The sequence below is a fragment of the Simochromis diagramma genome, unplaced genomic scaffold (assembly GCF_900408965.1).
Source record: "Simochromis diagramma unplaced genomic scaffold, fSimDia1.1 OVJJ01000753.1, whole genome shotgun sequence".
NCBI classification, from domain to species: Eukaryota; Metazoa; Chordata; class Actinopteri; order Cichliformes; family Cichlidae; genus Simochromis; species Simochromis diagramma.
In genome coordinates, this window is record NW_024387523.1 from 11,068,194 (window position 1) to 11,089,345 (window position 21,152).

The 21,152-nt window shown below is 41.2% G+C and overlaps 2 protein-coding genes across 5 annotated transcripts in view; both read left to right on the forward strand.

Moving 5' to 3' along the window:
• Positions 1 to 11,740, forward strand: part of LOC120726702 (ankyrin repeat and IBR domain-containing protein 1-like) — a 27,732-nt gene extending 15,992 nt beyond the window's left edge. The window contains exons 8-21 of one of the 4 annotated variants that reach the window (XM_040020493.1): positions 1,240 to 1,328; positions 1,429 to 1,573; positions 1,744 to 1,904; positions 2,394 to 2,482; positions 2,729 to 2,859; positions 2,995 to 3,129; positions 4,244 to 4,330; positions 4,510 to 4,576; positions 4,808 to 4,953; positions 5,380 to 5,558; positions 5,763 to 5,814; positions 6,006 to 6,059; positions 6,208 to 6,331; positions 6,566 to 11,740. In XM_040020493.1, the coding sequence (XP_039876427.1) occupies positions 1,240 to 1,328; positions 1,429 to 1,573; positions 1,744 to 1,904; positions 2,394 to 2,482; positions 2,729 to 2,859; positions 2,995 to 3,129; positions 4,244 to 4,330; positions 4,510 to 4,576; positions 4,808 to 4,953; positions 5,380 to 5,558; positions 5,763 to 5,814; positions 6,006 to 6,059; positions 6,208 to 6,331; positions 6,566 to 8,106 (3,000 nt within the window). In that variant the 3' untranslated portion in view covers positions 8,107 to 11,740. The remainder of the gene's footprint in view (positions 1 to 1,239; positions 1,329 to 1,428; positions 1,574 to 1,743; positions 1,905 to 2,393; positions 2,483 to 2,728; positions 2,860 to 2,994; positions 3,130 to 4,243; positions 4,331 to 4,509; positions 4,577 to 4,807; positions 4,954 to 5,379; positions 5,559 to 5,762; positions 5,815 to 6,005; positions 6,060 to 6,207; positions 6,332 to 6,565) is intronic. The other 3 variants (XM_040020495.1, XM_040020496.1, XM_040020494.1) reach the window with 3 other exon arrangements.
• A 160-nt stretch (positions 11,741 to 11,900) lies between these two features.
• Positions 11,901 to 16,684, forward strand: snrpd1 (small nuclear ribonucleoprotein D1 polypeptide). Its single transcript, XM_040020500.1, has 4 exons — positions 11,901 to 12,032; positions 12,591 to 12,667; positions 14,587 to 14,778; positions 16,354 to 16,684. Exons 1-4 carry the CDS (start codon positions 12,019 to 12,021, stop codon positions 16,428 to 16,430), a joined length of 360 nt encoding a protein of 119 aa, XP_039876434.1. The 5' UTR covers positions 11,901 to 12,018; the 3' UTR covers positions 16,431 to 16,684.
• Positions 16,685 to 21,152: the final 4,468 nt, after the last annotated feature.

A 21,152-nucleotide genomic window follows, 5' to 3' on the forward strand; every position in this document is an offset into this window, starting at 1 on the left:
TAAAGAACATACATTAAGAAGCAGATTATATTAGATTTATATTTTAAATAAGACAAAATTTGGATTTTACAGCAGTAAAATGATTGTATCTCTACGGTTTAAAAATGTAATAAACTTTGCCCTGCACAGAGTGGATAGTGAAACAAATGGAATCATCATAAATACATTATTTCATATTTATTACTTCCCCCTCCTCATTGCTTTATTATTGTAGCTCTAGTAATAAATAATAATGTAAGGATTCTGGATCAGCACAGTGATGCCCATAGTATATACAGTATTCTGAAGAAGGTCTAAAATGTCACTGTGTGCGCGTGCATGTGTGTGTTTTATTTAGATGGATTTTTAAAAAAAATATTACTCATGATATAACATTGTCCAGACATGCCTGGTAAGGACATGAGGAGGAAACAGTAGGAGCTGTGTGAGGCTACTAAAGGCAGGGCTATAACATTTTTCTGTCATCATTTTATTATAGATTAAGTGCTGGAGTTGTTAGGTGTGGATAATTAGATTATAGTTTATTGCAATAGCAAGTTGTGCCTTGTTCTCAGATAGACAGCAAGTGGAGAGTGATATATGAAATGATGGGATGGAAGGAAGAAGAGAAGCAAAGAGTGATTCACAGGCAGAGCCTAAATTATTTCTCACAGTTTTTTGTTGCCTTATGGTTCCAAGTGCTGTCACCAATCTTTGCATTTTGTTATTATCCCATGACATTTAATCAGCTACCATCTCTCCTATGGACTTTTTAATGTCTACAGTCTCAGATCAACACAGCCCTGCCCTTCCCATCCATATTAGATTCTTGATGAATGTGTGTTGTTGTTATTCAGCCTGGTTCAATGTGCCCCTTTTTAACTTTGAGCACCCGCCCCTTTAAACCTCTCTGCACGGCCCTGGTCAGTCTTAAGGAAGTCTGCCTGAAAATCAACGTTGAGGTTTTCTGTTAGGTTTTCGGAATGTTTGACCTGTGAGGTGGAACATTTGCAGAGATAAAAGCTGTTTGGGCCGTAGAAGAAATGCCAGCGTCTGATATGGCTAAAGTACAACAGTCCAGCAATCTGTGGCCTCAAAAGTACAGAGTTAATCAAAGACAGAACATCCTGAACTGGTTCTGCTATTGTATTTCTCCTCTGTGTATGAGGATGGAAATGACATGTCAAAGAGAAGTAATCTTATCAACAGAATAAATATAATTTGAAATCAAGTGACTGATTTGCTCCGTCCCCCCTGCAGTGTGGAATCTGTCTCTGCTCCATCTCAGTCTTTGAGGACCCAGTGGACATGTCCTGTGGCCACGAGTTCTGCAGAGCCTGCTGGGAAGGGTACGCGCATGAACATTCAGTGTGTAAGCGTGTTGTGTTTTTTATTGAAGCAGATGTGTTTTAGCTCAGTTCTGTGTGTGTGTGTGTGTGTGTTTCTCAGGTTCCTCAATGTAAAGATTCAGGAGGGAGATGCTCATAATATCTTCTGTCCGGCGTATGAGTGCTACCAGCTTGTGCCTGTGCATGTGATAGAGAGCGTGGTTTCCAGAGAGATGGACCAGCGCTATCTGCAGTTTGACATCAAGGTAGAAGTCAAAATAATCGTTTGCACCTTCTCTTCAAGACTGGGCCTTTGTTCTGTTTCTTGTTGCACTATTTAGTGACATTTTCTTTGTTTCTTCAAGGTTCTCTGATTCACTTCTCTTCACGTTCCCTGTCTGTTCTCTGACATTGTTTCCAACATCCCCGTTTGCAGGCATTTGTGGAGAACAATCCATCCATCCGTTGGTGTCCTGCAGCTCGTTGCGAGCGGGCAGTGAGGCTGACCCGACCGGGCCCGGGGGACACTGACCCATCAAGCTTCCCCCTTCTGCCCTCACCTGCTGTTGATTGTGGAAAGGGTCACCTCTTCTGCTGGTAAGCTGCAGGATTTATGATTCAGACATGGCCATGTTTTATTGACACTGTCACTGACATGTAATTTAGCAAAGTCGGACACAAGTCTGGATTTGTTACATTACAGGCTAGTGTGTTATTTAACCCAAACACCTAAATATTATAGTCATTTTATGTTCATGCAGCTGGACAAAGGCTGCTGTGTGAGCAGTAACGTCAGCATTGTGCACGCAGATCATAATGGCATGAATAAATATTGTTTTATGAAATGTGCATACACATGTTTTAACTTACTACGCAAAAAAAGAGTTATTACTGCTTAATCTGAAACCACGCCAGCCAAATCTGTTTTATCAGAAACTTTTACTTCTTTCTCTCTTTGTGTTCCCTTCTCTGTTTTCTTTATTCCCAGAAACTCTTAGGATTCAGTGTTTGCTCTTATGCTTATGTAGTCTTGGTTAGCTGGATTTGACTTTATTAACTTCTCTCTTTATCTCCCGGTATCTGCAGGGAGTGCCTTGGCGAGGCCCACGAGCCATGTGATTGTCAGATGTGGAGGAACTGGCTCCAGAAAGTCACAGAGATGAAGCCTGAAGAGTGTATGCCTGTGCTGTTTTGTTTGTTTTACTGTAACTTTAACTGCCCAGCAATATGGTAGTTAAGAGCAGCTGTCAGGACGTCTTATCTGGATGTGCCTGCTGTATTTTATGTGATGCTGGCAGGTGTTTAAGTCACTAATATTTGCGTAATGTGCCGGAATGTGTCTGCAGGCCAGGTGTTAGACTGCAGAGATGTTGCTAATGTGTGTGCCGTCCACCTGTGTGTTTGTGTGTGCTTTCCCACAGTGGCAGGTGTGAGCGAGGCCTATGAGGATGCTGCTAACTGCCTGTGGCTGCTGACCAACTCCAAACCGTGTGCCAACTGCAAGTCTCCCATTCAGAAGAATGAGGGCTGCAACCACATGCAGTGTGCCAAGGTAAACACTAAACTCTGTCTGCTGTGTGTCTTCATTTAAAGGCATGAATGTTGATTTCTCGGTGTATTAATTTTTTTTTTCTGTATTTAATTTTATTCCTAATAAATTAACCTTGATGTTTTTCTCTCTGTGTAGTGTAAGTATGACTTCTGTTGGATCTGTCTGGAGGAGTGGAAGAAACACAGCTCATCAACAGGTGGCTACTATCGCTGTACTCGCTATGAGGTCATCCAGCAGCTTGAAGAGCAGTCCAAAGAGATGACTGTAGAGGTATAAACACTTACTCACTCATAAAATGGAGAATACACACACACTTTATCCCATATAAGCTTCCACTGATGTAAAAACACTTGCTGGACACTTTTTTTTGGGTCCAGTTTGTTAGTACCTGGTTGGACCCCTTTCCCCCTGAAAACATTGCTCTTAGATTTTGGTCCATATTGACATAATAGGGTCACACAGTTGCTTGCCCAGCTGTGATGTGAATCTCGTGTTTTACCGCATCCCAAAGATGCTCTATTGGATTGAGATCTGGTGACTGTGGAGGCCACAGAGGTCACAAGGTGCATAATCCTGCTGGAAGTGGCAATCAGAAGACTCTTACATTGTGGCCATATAGGGATGGAGCAGCTGTGGTGTTTAGACTATGGTTATTTGGTACTAGGGGGCCTCCACACCATTAAATGACCAACACCAGCCTGAATTGTTGATACAAGCCAGGATGGATCCATGCTATCATGTTATTTTTGACTTTGTCATTGGCAGCAGAAATTGGAACACATCAGACCAGGCAACATTTTTTTCAATCCTCTGTCAAATTTCACTGAGCATGTATGTTTCCTGTTCTTAGCTCTTCTGCATATCGTAGTTGTAATGTTGTTGTTTGAGTTACTGTTGTGTTCCTATCAGCTCATGGCAGTGTGCCCTTTTTCCTCTGACCTCTGGCATCTACAGGGCATTTTCACATAGAGAACTGCTGCTCACTGGATATTTTCTCTTCTTACTCTCTGTAAACCTTAGAGTAGATCAGCAGTTTCTTAAATACTCAGACCAACAACAACACCACGTTCCAAATCACTTTAATCACCTTTCTTCCTCGCTCTTATGTTCAATTTGAACTTCAAAGGGTTGTCTGGACCCTGTCTACATGCAGTGAGCTGTTGCTATGTGATTGGCTGATTAGATATATGTATTAATGAGCAGCTAAATAGGTATAGCTGAGTGAGTCTGAACAACTTGTATATTTGTGTGAATACAGTCTCTTTCACTGAGTACAGTGAGTAAACACACACACACACACACACACACACACACACACACACACACACACACACACACACACGCACAGGAGTTTAAATGAAGTAAGAGTTTTTCTTTTTTACAGGCAGAAAAGAAGCACAAAAGTTTCCAGGAGCTGGACCGTTTCATGCACTACTACACTCGCTTCAAGAACCATGAACACAGTTACAAGGTAATACACTCGACAGATACGTTCATAACGATGCAAACCTCGCCCAAAAATCTAAAATGCTTCCAGAGAAACATCTCGTGATCATTTGGTGTGTGTATTCTCTCTTCTCTGTGTGTGTGTGTGTGTGTGTGTGTGTGTGTGTGTGTGTGTGTGTGTGTGTGTGTGTGTGTGTGTGTTAGTTGGAACAAAAGCTGCTAAAAACGGCTAAAGAGAAGATGGAGCAGCTGAGCAGGGCCTTCATTAGCCGTAAGTGTCCTGCACTGATCTCATGAAAAGGATTCAAAAGAAGTCTGAGTAAACTGCTTGTCAGCTGCAAGCCGTTTGCCCGAGAATAGCATATTTGTTTTTGCCAAAGCGCAAATAGGTCATGCCTTTCAGACTCACACCCAAGCTTTGGTGCGTCCGGGTCATAAGACATTAATCCTGTGCTCATTAAAGTCATGGCTAGCTATAAAACACGTGTCTTTTCTTCTGCAGGTGAAGGCACTCCCCCAGACACACGCTTCATTGAGGACGGCGTGACTGAGCTGCTGAAGACGCGGCGCGTGCTGAAGTGCTCTTACCCATACGGCTTCTTCCTCCAGCAGGGCAGCACCCAGAAAGAGATATTTGAGCTCATGCAGGTATTTTAATATATATCCAACAAGTGTGCATCCTCTGCATGAACAGGACTAACACCCCTGAAGTGCCTACAGGGATTCCTGGACTCTGTAGGGGTAAACTGTGTAGAACATAAACAAATTTTGGGGTGTATTATGGCCTTGTTGGACAGAGGACTGGGTATATCTGTTAAAATATACATGCAAAAGAGTCGGTTTAATGGGGTTTTTTCGCATTTCAGTCACACTAGATTATAAATGGGATGGAAACCTCTTATTAGGAAAAATCAGTGATTGCGCTATTTTTGCAAGTGTAAGTACTTGATGCAACCAAGTGGTCATGCAGAAGTTGAGCAGCACGATCAACCTACCACTGTTGATTGCAAGACGATTACACAGTCTGACGGGGGCAAGACGGTGTTCAACACTTTCTTCTGTTTGTCCTCCCAGACTGACTTAGAGATGGTCGTAGAGGATCTGGCCCAGAAGGTCAACCGTCCGTACCTGAGGACGCCGTGCCATAAGATCATCAGCGCGGCCCGCCTGGTGCAGCAGAAGAGGCAGGAGTTCTTGGCATCAGTGGCCCGTGGCGTCGCTCCCAATGACTCTCCAGAGCCTCCTCGCAGGAAGTAAGAAAGCACACACACAACTCACAGAGAGACAATATGGTTCTAATTTTGGCTCAAGTTAACAAATTCACTACATAGAGCCACTTAGAGGGATTCAGGGGATAAAGAAGTGGCATAAGAACTTAAACTGAAGCTGAGTGTTGTTTAGTTTGCTTCAAATGTGTTTTAAAAAAAAAAGTAATTGTGTGCTAACATTCATTTCAGTTACCCTGGAGGATCGTGGGATTGGGAGTACCTTGGCTTTGCTTCTCCTGAGGTAAACACAAACGCCTTCTGTCACTCCACACTCACAAACACTAACTTCTCTTTGTTCTGCTAATATCTTGGCTCATGCCTCGCTAATGCTACTTCCTAAACCTCCGCTTTAGTGACCTACTTGTGTATGAGGTCGTATTAATGCATGACTGCGGCGGCAGCAGCTGACATAGTTTGCTTATGTGTGTTAAGATGGGAAGTCGGCACTCTGTACTGGGAGCAGATCAGAGAGAGAGACAGTCGCAGGTAATTCATCAGTTTTTTGGCATATTTAGGGACGAGCATGATGGGCTGAATGTTGTTTTCTGTGCTTGAGATTTTGATGCTGCCTGACACAAAATAGCTCCCTCAAGTTGTCTTTTTCTTATAATAGAACTCGAATAACTCTTTGCAGGATTATGCTGACATCCAGTACCGTCGCAGACACAGACCACGGCGCAGAGGAGACATGCTGAGTTTGCACAGCCTTAGAAGCAGCAGTAACACACCAGAGACCAGCAGGAGGAGTGACAACACAGGTGTGGCAAGCATTTTAATGCACTGTATAACTGGCTTATATCAAGTATTTAACAAAAAAAAAAAAAATTTCAGATTAATACAGCGTAGTGTTCATTAATTTATTGTTCTGTATACAGCCGGTACAGGCAGTATATTGGCAAACACTCTGTTCTGGACCCTGCCTATATTAATAAATTGTCTTGTCAGTGCACAAGACAACCAGTAAATGGGATTTTACTTTATTGCTCCATCAGTCTGTTCCAGTCGAAGCACCCAGAGCCATCGATCACTGGGATCAATTTGTAATCAAGCCACGCACAGCAGTCTGTGCTTTAATGTGACATTTCGTGTTTCAGAAGGCATGGAGAGGGGCGAGGGTCGCAGGAGAGCGCTCGGCTCGCTCGACGAAGACGATCCCAACATCCTTCTGGCCATCCAGCTGTCGCTGCAGGAGTCGCGCCGAGAACGAGGGCTGGAGGGAGGGATGGAGGGGAGGGTGGATCAGGAGAGAAGAGCGGCTCCAGCGGGAGACCTGGTCGATGCTGTTTTACACTCTCTCAACACAGAGGGTCCTCCAGGAGCCAGAGGCTCATCCTTCCCCGCGTCCATCCTGGATCCTCCTCATCCGCCTAACAGGACAGACTCCACCTCCCAGCCTTCTGTATCCAGCTCCCTCCCCCTCCCTCCGCCTCCTCCCTCCCTCAGCGCAGAGCTGCTGGAGCTGGGAGACAGCCTTATGAAACTGGGGAGCATAACCACTCCTTACGACCTGGACACAAACACGCAGGAGCAGCTCAGCTCACACCACACATACATACACAGTACACATGCTGCTCCTTACACCACTGAACCTGCCTGCAGCAACCCCAGCAGCCACAGACAGGATCAGAGTGCACTGACTGCCCCATATGTGCTCGATCATATCACCATCACAGACCCTCGTTATGACAGCAAAGAGCAGACTTCCTGCCATTCGAGTGCATATTTAGCCAAGGCTGAACACGCCTCCTGCCTCCCCGCTCCAAACCCCGCACATCCTAGTTCCTATAACCGGGAACATGCAGCCACGTACAACAGCAACCCTAAACCAGACAGCTCCTACAACCCCTGCCCCGAACACAGCAGCTCTTATACCGCAGAGCGCCCTGCTGCCTACGCCGTCGAACGCCCCCCTAAATCAGACCCCCAGCCCCCTACCCAGTTGTGCCTCCCATCTCCAGAGCTTGAGCCAGAGCTGCTGCTCTCACCAGTGATTCCCCCAGGGGGCCCTTTCACCCCCAGTGACCCTCAGAGCCTGGAGCCCTTGGACCCCACAGCCAGCGCTCAGCTGCTGGATAACATCATGGCCTGGTTTAACAACAACATAAACCCCCAGAATAACCCGCAGAGCCTGGCTCTCATCCCCTCCCCGCCCACCACAGAGACAGACTCCTCTCCTGACACACACACCGAGACTGAGAGCCAGACCTCCGCCCCCATCCGGCTGCCCCTGGAGGGTGAGTCGGAAGTAGGCAGAGGGTCGGCGACCGGCCCACCGGGAGCCGAGGGCGTGAAGACGTCGAGGCCGAGCACTCTGGAGCTGGAAAAAAGAGACGCTGGAGAAGAGGGTGTGGACGCAGGGTGTGTGGCTGACCTGTCGCTGGACGAAGCGCACACACACCCGCATTCACACTCCCAACATGGAAACAGTCCCGCACACACTGCCCCGGCAATGGAGAGAGACTCAGACCTCGTCCTTCAGTTAGAGGAGGACCGGTCACCTGAAGAGTGGACGGAGCAGGAACACCTAGTGTGAAAGTGACAGATGTAGAGAGAAAGAGAAGGTAGAGCCGAGATAAAGAGAAAGAAAACCAATCAGAGAGAAGCACTGATGGATGATGCAAGATGTGTGATGGTGGTGCCTGTGTTTAGGGGGTGGAGTGTTTACTGTATGTATTATACTGTATTTAGAGAGGACTTAAAGACCTGCGGACTCTGTCCAGTAAAGATGATGTCATACACGTTTTGATTATTTTTAAGTGCTTTTTGTCTGCTCTAAAAACAGACAAATTATTCTTTGAAGTGTTTAAACCATGAACGGAGAGCTACTGATATCATAACACAACAAAATGCTCCATGTTTTAGTTTAGTTTAGTTCTTTTCTTATTTTAATTTAATTCCCCACCTCTTCTTTTTGTCTCCTAAGTTTGTTCAGGGTGAAGTTTTGGTGCTGTTCATGCTGAAATCCAAACTTGCCTCATTTAACTACACTTGATTCTCACACTAACCCAACCACAAGCCAGTTCAGAGCTCCAAGAGCCAAATATATGAAGATAACTGTAATTTTGGAGCCTGTTTATAGCGTGCTGTACAATCAGAGGGCCTAATTCTGATTTCTGGACCTTCATGCACACTGTGCCTGTTTGTGTTAGTGCCAATACAGTCCTGATCTTTCTTTTCAGCAGGCTGGCACAGTCTGCTGCGTAAACGTCACACTATTACAGCACCTCTCTGCACGTGAAGGTCAGAGGTCAGCCCCAGCTGCAGAGCAGCGCCCATAAAGCTGGAAGTTCAGTGGGTGCTTGTTTGCAGAGCAGATTGAGTTCTGTTTTTTTTGTTCTGGGGGGGTGTTGTTTTGTTTTTGTTTGTTTTTTTTGCTACTCGCTGCACATTTCAAATGTTTTGTATCGAAGATGCATCTTCATGTTTAATCTGCAGAGATTTACAGTGTTTTTCTGCCACTTTGGCTCAGTGTTAGTGCACCCGATCTCACGTAGCACACAAAATACAGTGGGTATTAAATGAGGTAATGCATCAACCAATCAAATTAATCTGAGAATAATGATATCCAGTATTTAACCTCCTCAGATCATTCATACTTGCTTTGATTTTAAAAAAACTACAAATATCACGGAGGAAATAATTTGGCATTTTAAGCTGAAGACTGACTTCAGAATGATCCTTTACTTTATTAAACCTGATAAATAAAATACAGTCAAAAGTTTTAAAGTGCTTCAAACAAGTCGTCCAATCAAAATTATTAAATGTTAAACCAATTAAAAGAGTAAACAGTTAGCAGATGGTAAAATAAGATATGCTTTATCACTTTGGATTATACACAATGTGTTTTAAAGTTTGACTTTACACTGCAGCACATTTAAACAAGCTGATTTTTCATAAAAAGCGAGATTTCAGCCACTTTCACAAGTTTTGTCTTCACCGAAGCTGTCGTAAACGGTGTTTATACGACTGTAAAATAAATGAGAATATATTGTTAAAACGCTGCTGCACTGATTCATGAATCTGTTTATTGTTTGGTGCTCGTGTGAGCTGGTTCTTTGAGTCGTGCGGTTTCTGAGCCAAAGCAGGCATAACAAATACTGTAAATGTGAGCACATTTTATGGTTTTATGTAACTTTTTATCATATCTTTTCCACTACTTATAGCGCCCTGCAGTGTGCTCTAATCGATGGGACGTGGGTTTGGGTTTCTGCTGTATTTGATTCTTTTTATTCCTTTAATTATAGAGAAGATGTTTCTTTCTGTTGAGACCAGAGTTGTTGGATCTGTGTGCCTTTTTCTTTGTTTTGTTCTGATTGTATTTATCTGTTGCTATTTATTAGTGTCATTGCTTTTTAAACATGCTTCATAATGAAAGATGATGATGATGATGATGAAAACACTTCAATACACTGATTTTGTTTAATTCCCCCCCCCCCCGGGTGAGTCGCAGCGTCCACATTTTCAGCCCTGAATGAAAAACCTCTTTGAGCCTCTCTGAAGGAATCCGCTGCTTTTCCACGATGATCAAAAAAACACTTTATGTGAATGTTGAACTTTGATTTGACGCCGCCTTGGAAATGTAACTGCTGGGATGTCATCAAGCCTCAAATCTTTAAACTTTATTGCCCAAATACAATGTTTACAAGGGAACTAAACACTGCCTGCTGTGATGAGGACTGATTTGGTGCTCTGGGGAGTGAAATGAGAATAAATGTGGGGATTTTAAATGTCCTTTGATGGCATGCCAAACAAATACAAAGACACCCTTTGTAAAACTCAAACTGACTCACTTAAAACTGATTTTTAAGCATTTTCTGAAACCTGAAGTGATAAAGTGAGAACTGTGAAGGTAGCTGGCTCATAGCATTGCACGAAGCCCGCTGAGATGTGAGGGCAGTTGTGACATTTCAGGCTCCGCTCCCTGAGGATGGAGGGGATTCACGTCAGTGTTTGGGCACACGCTGCGTCTTTGTTTTGCAGAAACATGCTGCCGAGTGTCGGATGTGTGGTGGGGCTGCGGAGGGACAGCGGCTAAATATTCCCTTTTTTTTTGTGTGTGTGGCATCGATGGCGTCACGCAAGCGGTTGCATTAGTGTTTATGATTTAATGCTCCCTCATCTGACATCTTCAGCGTTTAAGAGATTGAAATTGCACTCTCACAGATTATACTTGATACATTCCCAGCTGGTCAAAAGAAAGGGTTTGATGTGTGGCCAAAACTAAAAATGAAAGTGTCAGTGCAAAGTTTACTCTCAATAAAAAGAACTGAAAGTGCACTGCAGTGACATTTTTATTTTTTTGTTTTAGTGCTTTGATTTCTGAGCTTCCATCAGCAAGAAAAGGGAACATGTTCCCTGATTATTCTCCTATTTATCGTAATGTACATGGTAGACCGACGTCTTTTCACTTCATGTTGTTGTCAAGTCCGCAACAGCTCTTAGCATGTACATGGAAATGATAAGTAAACCCATTATCTTTAGGTTTAGACTGCATTTATTTAAAAAACTTAACACAGCTGCACCTCAGGAGAACAGAAGTGTTAGATTTTTTCCATTTGTTTTTATTACTTTTTTTTTTTTTTTTTTAATTGATTTGGGGTTCGGGAAGGCTTTCTTTATTTTAATTTGTTTTCATTGTGTAAAATGTTCACTTTGATTAGTTTCACGATTTATTTCTGTAATCTGTCAAGAGGAAAATTTTTAGATATGCAGCTATTACATCACAAATCCAATGCGGCATCTCAGCCTCACTAAGTACGACCAAACTGCCAAAGACTTAAACAAGACACAGCACTGTGCAAAAGACTTGAGTCACCCCTTGCTGTCTTTATATTTTGCTTTTAAGCAGCCAAACTTCTTGATCTCTGTTCTTGAGGCTTTCTGAAGGTCTTTCAGTTTTTATTTACAGCTCAGGAATGCATCTGGTTCTTCAGTTCATACACCTACTGGTCAGTCTTATCAGAAATCTTTTTTACTGGAAGGATGTCTGTCAAGAAGATCCATTTTCCTAGCAAAGTATAAAGGATATCTCAAGACGTTTGCACTATATTGTAGCGTTTTCTGATTATTTGTTATTTAGTTTACACACAGTAAGTTTTTACTGTCGTTATAGTTTACTAATGTTGACACTTTGACAACATATATTATAATAAAAATGTATATACGCATTCCTTCTATTAAATATTTTCTTCTGTAAAGTTCAATAAATCCAAATATTTGTTAGATTCGGGGCATAAGTTCAAAACGCTGTTTATTCTTCCACCAGTAGGCGGCAGTGTTGTCGTGCAGCGTGTCTTCTTCTTCTTCATCGCCGTCGCTCCTTTAATGACGTCGTAAGTGCGCGAGTCAAACGTAATTGTTACTACAGCGGCCTGTGTGTGTTTTCACCCGATCGCTGCAATTTTTCTCTTTGGTGGAGGATTTGTCTCTACAGTCCATCACCATCATGAAACTAGTCAGGTAAGCGGAGTCTGTAATGCGCCATTTAACGAACGAGTGAACGTGGGGTGATGAAGTGAAGGCGCTGCGGCTGGATGGGTTTAGATGGAAAGCGGAGAAGAGGAGCATAAGATATGAGCGGGAAGCGTCGGGCCGAATGAATGGAGCCTGTCCGGAGTTAGAATGACCGCACTCACAGTTAAACTACACCTGTAGTGTTAACTCATGCTCGGTAGTTGGAATTAGCTGCATGCATCGACGATTTTTAAACGTACTTTGGTTCGTGGACGTTAGCAGACTCGTAGGTCCGGCCTCGGTTAAGTTGCTACTCAGCGAACGAAATAAACGTAGCCTAAATGTGTAGTAGCAGGAGCATAAAGCTAGTCCAGTATTTATTTTAGTTATGGCGGTTAACTCTGGAGGGTTTCAGCGGGTTTTCATAAGGTCGTCTCACTCCGGGGGTGGTTTTGTTTTGCAGGTGAAAGCTATGCAGCTAGTAGCTAGCTTGAGGCTAGTTTTTGGTTCATTTCCAGGCTGAACTCAAACATAGATGTTCATCTTCTTCCACGATGCCCACAGGTTTTTGATGAAGCTCAGCCATGAGACTGTTACCATCGAGCTGAAGAACGGCACTCAGGTCCACGGCACCATCACAGGTAAGACTCAGCTGGAGGTGATTTATTAAACAGGTGTTGGGCTCACCTCCTTACCGCTTTCATTAGTTGTGCTGCCACTCTAAGCCAATTCATTCCACTAAGAATGCTGTAGTTCAGGCGTTTCAAAGTAATGCTCAGAATATTAATGTAACGGTGGCCAGTAAGGCTCATTTTCAAGCCAGCACCCAATTCTTCCTAAAGCTAGAGTCCTGTGGAAATGCTGGGAAATGTTTTATTTATATATATATATATATATAGCTCACTTAAATATAAACATAAACGAAGTATGCAGGTCCCAGGTTTGCAATTAATAATTTTAAAGATCAATAAACTGGTTTTAGCTGAATGCAACTTTCCCAGCTCCCTCTGTTGGTAAATACAGTGAGCATCATAAAAAGTGAAATTTGTTCCATAGTGTTCGTATGCTTGTGTATTCCCTTTAATGTCCCAGTGATACTTCAGTGGTAACGCACTATCAAGTCCTCCTGTGCATTGTACTTTTTCGCTGCTGTTTTTTAATTTCTTAATAAAAGAATAATCATAGCATCAGTATAAGGATTTACAAATGTCAGTGAATTCCTGGAGGGAGATTGCAGAAATTATCAAAATGGAAGAGGGGGAATGGTCAAAGGAGGAAGTGGAAAAACACAGTAAAAATAAATAAATAAATAACCTCAGTAAAGAGATGTAACCGAAGATATTTTATTTGTTTCTATCAGCTGGCACTGCATATGAAACGTTGGGACATGACTGCACTGTAATTAACACATACTGCACCACACACAGCATAAATGTTGACCTAGAAAGATTTCCCACAGAACTCTCAATCAGATAAAACAGTTGGCTTTTGGTTACTCAGTGTACTGTGTGACATCATGTCTATTAAATGTGCTCCAGTGCAGCCCTCCATAATCCAAACTGCACAGTGGTCAACATAGCTGATGCTGTGTGGGTTCGAACGGGGAAGGAAGTAACAGCGGCGTTCACCAGGAATGGGAGAAACACAACAAAGTAGTGATGTGCAAATGAAGCAGAGAACCAGTACTGACCCACTTGAAAGTGGGTTCATTCATTCAAAGCTTTGTTTCAGTGACATCTAGTGGTGGAATAGGAGTCAGCAAAACAATGTGTTGATAATCGTGCTGATTGTAAGGAGGGTTTGTGTGAATAATATAAATACAATTTTGCAAAGTCAGTCAGTTGATTCTGTAAACATATCTAATAGTTGGAAGAAGGCGTGCTCTGGGAAGCTCAGTGTGTGCTGGGATGGTAGGGTGTGAGATTATACTTTCCATAGTTTTGACGCTTCAGGTGTTTATGTCATAACTTCGCCCTTCTCCACTGTCGGCTGGTTGATCATCAGCACATGTGGCCCACAGACACCCTTCTTTGACACATCCCCCATCTGACAAGACACTCTGCAGGTAGATGAGCTGTCCACGGAAAACCAACACACCACGTCTGAACCATAATTTCAGCATTAGTCTAAACCGTGTCAGTGATGACAGTCTTCCATTCTTCCTTCACAGCCACTGGATAAAAGACAGACTTTAGACAAGTGCTTGTATGATGTACAATGATGAGGGACGTGAGAACGGCTGACAAAAAATGCAGTGCAGAACACAGAAAGTGCAGAACACATCTGAGCTGAAAGACTTAAAACTGCTTTTTTCTTTCTTTATCTGCTTGTCAGACCAACTGAGCAAAAAAAATAAGGCAGCAGTTACATTGCAGGTAAAATAATAATAATGTTCATATAGTAGAGTTTAGTTGTAGTTGTCCACACTGGAGCACACAGGTGGAGGATGGAAGTCAGAACAGTCGTGAACAGATGTTTCTACACTCATTTGGACTCACTCAGTCTTACTTCCATCTACTGTATTCAGTTTTCAGATTTTTCTTTCCTTTCCTTTCCGTAGGTGTCGACGTGAGCATGAACACCCACCTGAAGGCGGTGAAAATGACCCTGAAAAACCGGGAACCCACTCAGCTGGAGTCGCTGAGTATCCGTGGCAACAACATCCGCTATTTTATCCTGCCGGACAGCCTCCCGTTGGACACCTTGTTGGTTGACATCGAGCCAAAGATCAAGTCCAAGAAGCGAGAAGCAGGTGAGGAAGTGTTTGCTGTGCACCTGGCTCTTTTTGTTGTCTTTAAAGGCTTGTTTTTTTGTACCCACAGGCTGGTTTATAAATGTCACTTCCCAACACTTTTACATGCATGGCGCTTGTCTCATGTGGACAAAGGGTCACACGTCACATGAACCAGTATCCGTACGGCAGCTTTTCATGTCCTTTGGAAAAGTGAAATCTGGAAGCTTTGTGCAGAAAAGCAAACGAGGGCTGTGGGTGTGGGAGCGTAGCGGCCTTATGCACGATCGCTGTGTTTGATGTTTACAGTTCTTCCATACCGCTGCTGAAGCTGTGGTGTTTTGTTTTTTGTTTGTTTGTTTGTTTGTTTTTTTCCCCTGAGTTGTGTAAGCATATAGGAACACATTGTAGCTATTCATGCGCATCTAAAGTGTGAGCATAAATGAAAACAGTGGTGCGCTGACGTCACAGTTGGTGCGAGCAATGACTGGTACGTCTATCGTAACAATAACATAAAATGCCTCAGAAGCATTTCCACTGATGTCCTCTGTCACGTCTGAAGCTCTCACTCACCCACAACCTGTTTCCAGCAGGTTTTTAATTGCTCGCAGCTCTTTCTGCGTCTTTTTAAAATCTGTTTAGTGCAAATTGTACTATCAGATTTTTTTTTTAGTGCCTGGTCTCTTCCACATCAACATGTGGTTAAACAGCCCACTTAGAAATCACTTGGGTGCTCAGGGTTGTTTCAGTGATCACATTTGTTCACTTCTGCAGTATTAAGTTTATATTTTCAGGGCCTGTGTTTTTTAAATTTGTGTATAGGAAGTTTTTCAGAGTTGATGCAGTTTTAAATTGTGGTATCTAAGTGATCTTTAATAGGGCTGTTTGTACTCAGGCCTGTTGTACACTCTGTCCTGCTGTAGTTACGGGAGCATCAAGCCCAGAAAATGTCAGATACAGGCTGTTATATGGTCACCTTAAGAAATGGAAATTGATTCGTGCTGAGTTATCGCTGGTGTGAGTTTCAGCAGGGTTTGTGTGAGTTTGTCTTCACAGCATGAGATGACCAGACACAAAGTTGATACTGATAAACTTATAAAATTAGATTGGAGATATAAGGATGATGGATTTATTGGGGGTTAAACACCAAACACCGGTCAGTATGGCTGAGTTTATACCTTTATTCAGGTTCTAATATCTTCCATTTTCCACACTAAACAACAACATACACGTGCATCTTTAAACATGTGACAGAAAACTGGTTCTCCTGGTTTTGTTCTTCATATTTACTCCTCTTACTGTACTTTAGAGCCATGCTACAGTGTTTAGTCGCAATGTGAGACCCTGAAATGATGCTGCTGCTCAAAGAAATGTTACTCCTGTTCAAAGCAATGTGTTTACACTTTCTTTTAAATATATTAAACATTACTTAAACCAGAAGTAAATCAGGATAAATGCTCAGATTTAAATTGAATAGGGTAGCACAGATTCGATTTTTAAACTGCGCATAGAACAGCCTGCCTTATGTTTATAGTAATATAGCAACTCAACACATGTAGGTGAATGTTTGTGACAAATCTGTTGCTCTCCTCTCAGTGGCTGGACGGGGGCGAGGCAGAGGACGAGGACGTGGCAGAGGAAGAGGAAGAGGACGGGGTGGACCAAGGAGATGATCCAAAGGCCTTAAAGCTGCATCTCACCATCCACTGTTTGTACAGGAATTTTTTTTTTTTTTTCCCACAATTTGCTCAAAGGAAACAGTTTGTGAATTTCAGTGTGTTTTTCATTATTTTGTACATTAAAAATGTTCCTCATTAAGAGGATAAACTTGACTCCAGTGCATTATTACAATACCTGTGTGACAGGGGTTCAGGTTAAACTTTTGTTCTTTATTTACAAGGTTGAATAAAGTTTCTTTGTACTGAAATTAGTTAATTTTCTGTTAAAATCATGATCATTAATTTGAAGCGCTCAAAACGCACCAGGTTGTGTTGTGAGAGGGGTCAAAATCTGAAGAATGTTATTATAAAATAGCACACAGTCTTACACTTTGTCTAATTTATGTTAAATAAAAAAGGATCTAAAACTTTGATCTTCAGCTGCCAAATAGAATTCGACTTTGTCATTGCACATGTCACAGGTACAAGGCAACGAAATGCAGTTTGCATCCATCCAGAAGTGCTTTTGCCATGATATAGATATATTACAATATATATTAGCAATAACATAGATATGTGAGTATATTACAGAAATGGGTCTATTATGGTATGTTATAATGTACACGGTATGATGTATGTTATGAATATGCTATAACTATAAGTATGAACAGGATATAAATATGAAAAACTATACAGAAATATGAGATATACAGAAGTGTGAACTGTGCAGGTTATAAAGTTGTAGATTTAAAAATTATCGTATTGTACAGAAAGATTATTTATACAGTAGTTCAGTTAAGATAAGTGAGATGTGGATAATTTCTACAGAGGCTATATAAAGTGCTAGTGGTTGTGAGTGGTGGTTCCGTCCATGTTATTATTGTGTGTATGCGGGTACAGTTCATTGTGTGTGTAGGTGGTAATAATAAAGTAAGTAAAAAATACATTTAGGTACACATATGGAGGCTAAGCTCTTAACATTAAGTAATATCAGCAAACATTTTGGGTTGGTGTCCGCAATTATGAATAAAATGGAAGTGAATTTTATTTAGTTTTAGAAATAAAAAAACTAAATTCCAAAGTACCTGAAGGTGCAATACTGCTGTTGGTCGCTAGGGTCGGTTCCACCGGAAAGGCACAAAATTTAAGGGAAGCATATTTCCAAGAGCACCTGGCTGCAGCCAAAAAAGCTATATTTAAACCATAGCAGATAGTTAAATACTGTATTTTTATAAGCTCAGTCACTCAGGGTTTTTACTGTTCTACTACCTAAATTGTGCAGCACCCGGTCCCCTTATTCTATAGATATATTCTTAGCTGTAGAGGTTTAGAACTTACTTTTTCTCTTTCTTTTTTCTAATAACTTTGTCTTTTTCATTTGTTTCTCTTAATACCAGGGGTTTAGGACAAACCTGTAAACGCAAAGCTTTGTTTTTGTTTGCCAAACAATTTAAAACAGATTTTTGCTTTTTCCAAGAGAGGTCATTCCACACCTGCTGATACAAATTTTTGGAAATCACAATGGGATAATGAAGTCTGGTTGTCCCATGGCTCTGAGCGTTCTGCTGGAGTTGCCACGCTTAAAAATTCTTTTTCTGGGGATGTGTTACACTCTGACTGTGACACCTTAGGACACTACCTCTGCTCAATAATCAGACACAATAACAGTACTTTCATTGCAGTAAATATATATGGTTACAATAATAAAACTGAAAATGATAAATTACTTGACTCCTTAGAAGAAAGAATTCATTTCTGGCTCTCCAAATACCCAAATTCAGTCCTCTTAATTGGTGGAGACTTTAACATTGCTTTAGACAATACGGTTGATAGGTGGCCTCCAGGGCAGCAGTCTTCATACAGTGCAAACTTAAAAAGTTTCATGGGAAAATTTAATCTTGTGGATATTTGGAGAGAAAAATTTCCAGATGATAGACTCTTTACTTGGAGCAATAAGACAGGATCCAGGCAATCACGTATTGACTTTTGGCTTGTTTCTGACTGTATTGATAAAGATAATATTACCGTTAATGTACTTGCCACCCCCCTCACTGATCATAGAGCAATTCACATTAACTTCCAAATGTTTACACTGGATAATATACCTCATAAATTCTCTTATTGGAAGTTAAATAATTCTTTACTAAAAGATAAAATGGTTAACATGCAGATTAATAAATTAATTGTTTATTATTGGAACAAAGCTAACAGAGAGAAGTCCTTTTGTGCCAATTGGGAACTTTTTAAATTTGAAGCATGCAAATTCTTGAGAAGATACGGGAGTCAAATTGCTAAATTAAGGAAAGCTGAAGAACAAGAAGTAATAAGCAGAATTGCCTCTTATTACCAGAAGAAATCTCAGAGGAAGATAAATTAAATTTACTAGAACTTCAAAATAAATTGGACGATTTATATCGACGCAAGGCTGAGGGTGCTTTTATAAGATCCAGAAAGAGGTGGCTGGAGGAGGGCGAAAAAAATTCTGCTTACTTTTTCAGACTTGAAAAATACAGATCAAAAACAAACTCTATTCATCAACTAAATATTAATAGCATTGTCTCTGACAATCCTAGAGAAATTTCACATTTCTGTGCCGAATTCTATACTAAACTATACGACTCAAAATATAATGAGGCTGTCTCAACAGGATTTTTCAATAATATTAAAAACCTAAAATCTATTGTTGTGGAAGATAGAAGTTATTGTGACAGCCCTCTGACTGTGGAGGAAGTTTGTAATTCCATTTCTGCACTTAAGGCCAATAAATCTCCCGGCACAGATGGTTTGACTGCAGAGTTTTATAAATCATTTTCTAATCTCCTGGCTCCGTTTTTACTGCAGGTTTTTACAGAAAGTATAGAGAATAACACCCTCCCTCCTTCTCTTACTCAAGGTCTCATAACACTTATTCCAAAACCAAACAAAGACTTACTTTTTATTGATAATTGGAGACCCATCTCCCTGCTCAATAATGACTATAAGGTTATGGCTTTAATACTTGCTAACAGAATTAAAGAGGTCTTGGAAACAATTATTGATGAGACACAATCAGGCTTTATGAGAAACAGACACATTTCTAATAACATTAGACTGGTTTTGGATTTACTTGATTACTCTGATCTGGTACCTGACAATAGCTTCATTCTCTTCCTGGATTTTTATGAGGCTTTTGATACAATTGAACATCAATTTATTTTCCACTGTTTGGAAAAATTTGGCTTTGGCAAGTTTTTCTGTAAAGCTGTCAAAACCTTATACACAAATGGCAATAGTTCTATTAAAATGATTAACGGCTCCACCCTGAGGTTTGACCTGAAACGTGGTATTCGCCAAGGACGTCCTATTTCACCATATTTATTTTTACTTTGTACACAAATTCTTGCAACTAATATTTCAAGCAGTGTTGTACAAGGAATCACCATAGCTGATAAGGAGCTCGTCATCAGCCAGTTAGCCGATGACACCACACTCTTCTTGAAGAATGCAAACCAAATCCCTCCAGCCCTTACTGTGATTAGTGATTTCTCTGAGGCCTCTGGTTTATGCCTACATCTAAAAAAGTGTGAGTTACTAGCAATTAAAGACTGCCCTGCAAATACTATCTGTAATATCTCTGTTAAACAAGAAGTCGCATACTTGGGACTGTTAATATCCAAAGACCAAAAATCAAGATGCTCTTCAAACTTCACTCCAATTATACAGAAAACCCTAAAAAAGTTCAACCGGTGGCTGCAAAGGGACTTGTCTTTGAAAGGTAGAGTGTTAATTACTAAAGCTGAAGGGATATCCCGATTAACATATGCTGCTCTCTCCTTACATCTGGATAAGAAAATTAGTAAAGATATTGACCGTTTTTTATATGGAAAAACCGTACGCATTATATTAGAAAAACTGTTGTGATGAATAAGTACGAATCAGGTGGGCTTAACGTCTTAGACTTTTCTACTTTAAATAACACTTTCAAGATTAATTGGGCTAAACATTTTCTTAAAAACCCTACCTCTATCTGGAACTTTATACCATATTATATTTTCTCTCGTTTTGGTGGCTTTAATTTAATTTTAAATTGTAATTACAATGGTGAGAAACTCCCTGTAAAGCTTTCATCCTTCCATAAGCAGGTCCTCTTAGCGTGGACCCTCATTTATAAACACAACTTCTCACCTCACAAATACCTTATCTGGAACAACAGAGATATTTTATATAAAAATAAATCACTTTTCCTGGAAACTTGGGTCCAAAATGGGATCCTATTGGTGGCTCAGCTGGTTAGTAAAGAGGGACAACTACTTACTTAAGACGACTTTATTGCACTATATAATTTTCCAATCAGTGTTCAGGAATTCTCAATGGTGCTTGGTGCCATACCCTCAGGGACTTTAATGTTATATAAAAACACTGACAGCTCGATCTCTACCTCAGTCACTCTCCCTGATCCAGCTGAGTCACCAATAGGAAAAATCTGCTTTTCACAGGAACTTGGTAACAGCAATAAGAGAATACGTAGTTTATTCCAAGAAGATATCATCTCTCTCCCATATATAACATCTTATTGGAACCGATTTGTTCCAGATATCAAGTGGAAGACAGTCTGGATGGTCCCCCATAAATATTTGATTGTAAATAAGGTGAAAGAAGTCTCATTTAAAATTCTACATAAATGTTATCCAGCCAGTCACTACATGGTAAAATTTAAAAGGGACATAAATACTAATTGTACTTTCTGTGGGGATCATC

What these genes read in the sequence shown, in the direction of transcription:
- snrpd1 (XM_040020500.1), top strand. An exon ending in GGTCCACGGCACCATCACAG is followed by an intron (nt 12,668 to 14,586) that starts GTAAGACTCAGC and finishes TCCTTTCCGTAG; the next exon opens with GTGTCGACGTGAGCATGAAC. An exon ending in GTCCAAGAAGCGAGAAGCAG is followed by an intron (nt 14,779 to 16,353) that starts GTGAGGAAGTGT and finishes CTCTCCTCTCAG; the next exon opens with TGGCTGGACGGGGGCGAGGC.